Source organism: Callorhinus ursinus, unplaced genomic scaffold (genome assembly GCF_003265705.2).
Source record: "Callorhinus ursinus isolate GAN/ISIS: 27379988/994484 unplaced genomic scaffold, GSC_fseal_2.0 scaffold2107, whole genome shotgun sequence".
Classification (NCBI taxonomy): domain Eukaryota; kingdom Metazoa; phylum Chordata; class Mammalia; order Carnivora; family Otariidae; genus Callorhinus; species Callorhinus ursinus.
Window position 1 is genome coordinate 1 of NW_027399161.1, and position 7,571 is coordinate 7,571.

Here is a 7,571-nt window from a genome sequence, read left to right on the forward strand (position 1 = left end):
CTGAGGCAGGGGCTGAGCTAGTAAAGAGAGATGTGGATGCTAGACCAGCACCCATCCCTGATGGCTTCTAAAGCAATATAGTATAATCTTCACTGACAGTGACTGTTGTGTTTTCATCCAAGTGGTCATCAAAACTGACTTTTTAAAGTTTCATTTTAATTCCAGTTACTTACCATACAGAGTTATATTATGTTCAGGTGTACAATATAGTAATTCAACACTTTCTCTAAAGATTTCTGCTTTTTATTTATTTATTTATTTTAAAAGATTTTATTTATTTGACACAGAGAGAGACACAGCGACAGAGGGAACACAAGCAGGGGGAGTGGGAGGGAGAAACAGGCTCCCCGCTGAGCAGGGAGCCAGATGCAGGGCTCAATCCCAGGACTCTGGGATCATGACCTGAGCCGAAGGCAGACGCTTAATGACTGAGCCACCCAGGCGCCCCAAGATTTCTGCTTTTTAATGTGCTTAAGGATTGTCATCCTGGAGTCGGTCTGCTGCTCAGACTGTGTTACAGGAACCATAGACATAATTTTCAGATCTGGACCATGTGTACTAATAGCACCTCATTTTTGTAATAAATGTTGGGTGAATGTATAGACATCATCTGATCGTGTGCAGAAACAGTGTGTCTGATTGCAGTTGCTGGAGTAGAAATGTTTTCTATAACTCTGGTTCTATGAAGTGCTTAATAGATTAAATAATCGTGTCTATATTGGTTATTCAGGTACTTTTCCCATTAAAGTAAGGAAGCAGCATTTAAGAAAAATACAACCATACATTTCAGACATGATTTTTAAGCCCTAATGTATCTTGTGATATATGTGCTGCTATTAAATATTAAATAATACCAATCCAAAAACTATGTCACTTATACAAGATACAAGGTTTTCGCCGTAACATTGCATTTTGCATCTCTTGTATTTCAGTGTCTTTCACAAATCTTGCTTTACAGCTACAAACTAGTAGCTGATTAAAAAAATTATATTTATATACATAGATAATAGATAAGTATATGATTTGAATGTAGTCATAATTTTCTTTCTGCCTTACACACTCTAATCAGGCAGTGATACTTCTTCCCCTGAGTTCCTATGTCTTGTTCATTTGTTCCTGGAATGAAAGCAATTGATTCTTTTTTTTTTAATGTAATTTTTTATTATGTTATGTTAGTCACCATACATTACATCATTAGTTTTTGATGTAGTGTTCCATGATTCATTGTTTGCGTATAACACCCAGTGCTCCATGCAGTACGTGTCCTCTTTAATACCCATCACCAGGCTAACCCATCCCCCCACCCCCTCCCCTCTAGAACCCTCAATTTGTTTTTCAGAGTCCATCATCTCTCATGGTTCGTCTCCCCCTCCGATTTACCCCTCTTCATTCTTCCCTTCCTTCTATCTTCTTCTTCTTTTTTTTTTTTTAACATATAATGTATTATTTGTTTCAGAGGTACAGATCTGTGATTCAACAGTCTTGCACAATTCACAGCACTCACCATAGCACATACCCTCCCCAATGTCTATCACCCAGCCACCCCATCCCTCCCACCCCCCCACCACTCCAGCAACCCTCAGTTTGTTTCCTGAGATTAAGAATTCCTCATATCAGTGAGGTCATATGATACATGTCTTTCTCTGATTGATTCTTTCTGTTGCCATCCTACTATTGAGACATTTTTTTTTTAAAGATTTTATTTATTTATTTGACAGAGAGAGACACAGTGAGAGAGGGAACACAAGCAGGGGGTGTGGGAGAGGGAGAAGCAGGCTTCCCATGGAGCAAGGAGCCCGATGCGGGGCTTGATCCCAGCACCCTGGGATCATGACCTGAGCCGAAGGCAGACGCCCAACGACTGAGCCACCCAGGCGCCCCTATTGACACATTCTTGCATTCATTTAATCCAGCTTGTCCTGGGGCAGGTGCCTGCAGCTTTGTAGTACTGTAATCAGTGCACCTACAGTTTATTACTATCTCTAAAGCTTTATTTAAGTTCATATTTGGCTATAGAAACAGGCTTCATAAATAAGTGAAAACTCATCATTAACAAAAATTTAAATAAACCAGCAATCTTGGGCGCCTGGGTGGCTCAGTTGGTTAAGCGACTGCCTTCGGCTCAGGTCATGATCCTGGAGTCCCGGGATCGAATCCCACATCGGGCTCCCTGCTCGGCGGGGAGTCTGCTTCTCCCGCTGACCCTCTTCCCTCTCGTGCTCTCTCTCACTCTCTCTCTCTCAAATAAATAAATAAAATCTTAAAATAAATAAATAAATAAACCAGCAATCTCAATTCAGATGACAAGGGGGAAACATAAAACTAAATTGACATCTGGTTTATTTAAAGAACCACAGCTGACTAGTATTTTTATATATTATGGATTCCATGCACTAACTCTTTTACCAGCCCAGGCAGGGTCCAGTCCCCACTGTGCCCCTAATTAGTGAATGACTTCAGACAAAACATCTCACCTCTGTGTACCTGTGTTATGGAATGCAGTGAGGAATGCCTTGTGAATGAGGAATGCCTCATGAATCTGTGAGCAATAAGAAGTTACCCCATGAGTGGCCATTATACCAGTGATTCACACATTGTAAGCATTTGGTAATGGTTGTATATATAACTCTTGGAAGGTCCTAAATGACAGAAGAGCTTTAAGTATTATTTCAAAGTAGGAAGTGTTGCTAAGTGGAGAATATGGATTTCAGTTGATGTGATCCGTGTGGCCCACACCTGATATTCTCATGCAGGATCCTCTAGCCCAGAAGACAAATATCAGTGAGAACTGACATCATGGCCACCGGGGATCTGGCAGTAAGAGTGACCTTCTCAATACAGACTGTGGTTGGAATCCTGGGGAACTTCTCTCTTCTTTACCATTATCTCCTTCTTCGTTTCACTGGGTATAGGCCAAGGTCCACAGATTTGATTATCAAAAATCTGATTGTAGCCAACATTTTGGTCCTGTTCTCTGTTGGAATATACAATACACTGTCATCTTTTGGGTGGTATCACATCTTCAATGATTTTGGATGCAAATTTTTTCCCTATGTTCGTAGGGTGGGCAGGGGAGTGTCCACTGGCACCACCTGCCTCCTGAGTGTCTTCCAGGCCATCGCCATAAGCCCCAGGAACTCCAGGTGGGCAGCGCTTAAAGGGAAAGCTCTCAAGTGCATTGTCCCTTCAATTGTCTTGTGCTGGGTCTTGCAGGTACTGGTGAATATCATTTATCCTATGTTTCTGACTAGCACTTTGAACAACAAAAACATCACAAACAGAGAAAGTTTCGGACGCTGTTCAACTATTTTTCAAGACAAAACGAGAGACCCATTATATGTAGCATTGTTGTCATTCCCTGATATGGTATTTTTGGTGCTCATGCTCTGGGCCAGCAGCTCCATAGTCTTCATCCTGTACAGGCACAAGCAGAGGGTCCAACACATTCTTAGGACCAACGTCTCCTCCACATCATCACCTGAGTCTACAGCCACCAAAACCATCCTTCTTCTGGTGAGCACCTTTGTCTATTTTAACACTCTCTCCTCTATCTTTCATATTGTTTTGGGTCTTCTTGATAATCTCAGCTGGTACATTTTGAGCACCAATTTAGTGTTCTCTCTGTGTTTCCCAACCATCAGCCCCTTTTTGCTCATGAGCCGTGACCCCAGGGTATCCATGGTCTGCTTTGCCTGGATAAGGAATATAAAATCCCCTCATCCTATGAGAAACATGTAAATTGTAGGAATTTCCATAATATTCCTAATGTTGGTAATTCACTCATCCTCTCAGGGTCCCAAGTACAATGATGAGAGGCTAACAGAATGTCTTGAGCAACTCCTTCAATGTTAACAATAAGTCATAATAGTAATTGTAATGTGATATTATGTAATTATCTTGTAAGTACTCGTGTGATTGAAGTTTTGCTATTGGTCGGTGGAGGAGGGCAGAAATTATGCCATTATAAACATCAGGTCCTGAAGCAATCTGGATATTATAAAGAAGTCTTTGAGTGTGTCAGGTAAATTTGTCACCCTAAATTTCCCAGAAGTGAAGTAGGCATGGAATTATAGGTAAAGGAGCATGAACATGGATCAGCATGTGTCAGGTCATCAGTGAAACTGAAGAGAATTGTGCTGGAGGGGAAATTCAGTCAGTGAATCAGTTGGGGAGTCAGTTATTTTGTAGTTTTCCTACTACAGGGGAGGTAGTCAGTCACATGAACTGTGATGTCATGGGAGCTTGGGAGATGAGTATACGTAAACATTTTCAGGTAGAAAAGGACAGATTAAACTGGAATGGGTAGTGGAGAACATAGAATTACATTTTAGCTGATTCTTTTTTATTATTATTATTATGTTCACTAGCCAACATATAGTATATCGTTAGTTTTTGACGTAGTGTTCAACGATGCATTAGTCATGTATAACACCCAGTGCTCATCAGAACTCGTGCCCTCTTTAATACCGATCACCCAGTTACCCCTTCCCCCATCCCCCTCCCTTCTGTAACCCTCAGTTTCTTTCCTGGAGTCCAGAGTCTGTCATGATATTTCTCCCTCTCTGATTTCTTCCCATTCAGTTTTCCCCTCCTTCCCCTATGGTCCTCCATGCTATTCCTTATGTTCGACATATGGGAGAAACCATATGATAATTGTAGCAGATTCTTAAACAGCATCAGGTGATGGTTACAATTTAACGTGACATGAATTCCATAGAATTGGCGTCTGTAGAAGGCAGATCTTTCTCTCCTTTGCGAAGGTGATTTGGGCCTGTTGGCAAGAAAGAGGTTTGGTGGTGAACACTCATGTCTCTGAAGTGATGAGATTAGTTTATGGTAGAGACTTCCACTGATTTGCAGCCCCGAAGGGAGAGCCATTTGGAAGGCAGAGACATAAGTCCATTCTGTTTATGTGGAGTTTATGTGGCCCCTTGATTTTCGATTTTCCTCAATTTCAGGAGAGATTTTTTTTAAAAAGATTTTATTTATTTATTTGAGAGAGAGAGCACACATGTGCCACCGTGTAGGGGCAGAGAGGAGCGAGAGGGGAAGGAAGAAGAAGCAATCTGAGGTGGACTCTGCCCTGAGCATGGAGCCTGATGCAGGGCTCCACCCACAACCGCCAGGTCAAGACTTGAGCTGAAACCAAGAGTCAGACACTCAATGGACTGTGCCACCCACGAACCCCTAGGAGAGATTTTTATATGTTTATATATTTATCTGTATCTATATTGATATAGAATCTATATCTATAGTTAGATTTTTATGTATATGTTTATATATCTATATATGTCTATCTATAACTACATCTATGTATCTATTTTTATATAGTTTATAGATATACATATCTATATCTATACAGATAGATAGATATACTTATAGATTATATATAGAAGTTTGTACCACAGAATAGAACCCATATTTGTAGCTCACATGAAGCACTTAAATAATTTCCTCAAATTAAATCACAACACAAGAAGAAAAAATAGATATTGACACACTCATAACTTCAGCTTTGCATGTAAAAATCTACTGTGTATGATCTCTGTGCCAATGTACACATATAGATGTAGAGTTAATCATGTTTGTTATCCACCAATCAATATATTGCAGCTTTGTCCTTTAGTGCAACTTTTCAATAGTACCAGTTATAATAATGACCAAATCAAGGCGTATGTGATCTGATGTGTATACTGCCATGCTCGTTGTTGGACTGTTGCATTTCCATGAAGTGCACTTTTCATTTTTCTACTTTAACTCTCTTATTTTGCCATATCTCTTGAAATAACACCCAGTGAACAGAGGAAAACATGTTTGATGTTAAATGGGGTCGTTAGAGTGAAGATGGACTGCCAGGTAATAGTCCAGAGGCAAAGGGCTGTCCTCCACACCCCTGGAAATCCTGTTCTTTCTGAGTGGCTGGTATAACGCTACCTTTTCCTGCTAGAACTCTTCATATTTCTGTCCAAAGCTCTCCTGCTACCATCTCCAACAGCCGATCTAGGAGTGGATGTGGTGACGCCTCTCCCGAGCCTTGGAATTGAAGGGCTTCGCCTCTTTTTTGGTACAAAGGGAAACCTCTGCCATCGAAAGATGCCACTTGGTATTAGCGTGGACTTGGCCTTCCCATCTGCCATGCTGTCCTCCTACTGCCTGCCACTGCAGACCTCCGTGCTCTACTGGGAAGTCATCGTGAACACCATCTTGCTCTTCCTCTGTGGTTCGGAGCTGCTGCTGCTTGAGGTGCACACTGTGGCTGTTTTCTCCAGGATGGAGAGGATTTGAAGTACAAAGATTTCAGCCAGCAGCCCTCATGGGCTGAGACCACAGATACTTCTGGTCTTTGGCCACACCAGTGAGAATTGGTGGGTCAGGTTGTCCTGGGCAAGGTCACAGCTTTCCTCAGCACAGACGTCCGGGTAACACACTGAGCACAAGACCACTGGGCGTCCTCTTCTAAAGCAAGAGCGAGAGTCTAAGAGACTGTTCTACACTCCAGTGTTGGGAGGGGCAAGGCTGTCCCGTCCTGGCCCTTCTCAGAAGCAGTTTCCTGCTGCCCTCCCGTTCTCTTTGATCCTCCTGGCCAGAGCATCTTGTGTGGACCATGTAGTCTCCTTGGGCTTCCAGCAGGACCAGAGCCACATACTCCCCATATGTGCTGTGCCACCCCTGTCACAGGAGGGCAGAGAGCCTCAGGATGGTCGGCTCCCAGGGTGAAGCCAAAGCTTCTCACCTTGTTCCTCAGAGATTGAGCTCCAGAACTTTTTAGTAGCCTATGGTGTTATTTTTCTATTCTCTTCCTGAAACAAACATTATTTTATAATAAATGTGTATTTTCTCTCAAACAAATAAAAGTAGTAATTAGTCTATTTAAGGTTAATATAATTAGCCTTTGAATTGAGTATCAGTGGGGGTTATTTTCTGTTTATCTGTGTTAACTTCTTTTCTATGACTTTTTAAACACAGTTTTTATGGTATAATTCTACATAATAATTGACCCCTTTTTTTAAAGTTGTGTCCTCATTTCTTAGTCTTGCCTAGAATTTTATGCATACTTTTAAAAGCTATTCACAGTGTCATTTCATTATAGACTCATATGAAACCCCACCTTTACAGTATAAGGACAACACTAATCTATTTCTTACATCCCATCTTCTTTATTGGGGTGATAAATTAAAAAAATTTGAAGGCACCTGCACAGGTCATAAGTGTATAGCTCGACAAAAGTTCAGAAAGTTATCACCTTTCTGTACTCAGGACCTAGTTCATTAAATAGAATATAGTCAAACCCCCAGAAGTTCTTTGTACTCCTTTGGAGTCACTGTTCCTCATGGTCATGACTGCTCTGGTATAGAACATCATAGGTCACTTTATTTATTTATTTATTTTGTATTTTTTTTTAAAGATTTTATTTATTTGAGAGAGAGAGAGCACATGAGAGGGGGGAGGATCAGAGGGAGAAGCCGACTCCCTGCCGAGCAGGGAGCCCGATGCGGGACTCGATCCTGGAACTCCAGGATCATGACCTGAGCCGAAGGCAGTCGCTTAAGCAACTGAGCCACCCAGGCGCC

General features: G+C 41.6%; 1 protein-coding gene and 1 pseudogene across 1 annotated transcript; both read left to right on the top strand.

Annotated features, from left to right (window-relative positions):
- Positions 1–2,755: 2,755 nt before the first annotated feature.
- On the top strand, positions 2,756–3,738 carry LOC112819081 (vomeronasal type-1 receptor 4-like). Its single transcript, XM_025866113.1, has one exon. It carries the CDS (start codon positions 2,797–2,799, stop codon positions 3,736–3,738), a length of 942 nt encoding a protein of 313 aa, XP_025721898.1. The 5' UTR covers positions 2,756–2,796.
- Positions 3,739–4,219: 481 nt separating this feature from the next.
- LOC112819080 (transmembrane protein 216-like) lies at positions 4,220–6,285 on the top strand (annotated as a pseudogene).
- The last annotated feature ends 1,286 nt before the right edge of the window (positions 6,286–7,571 follow it).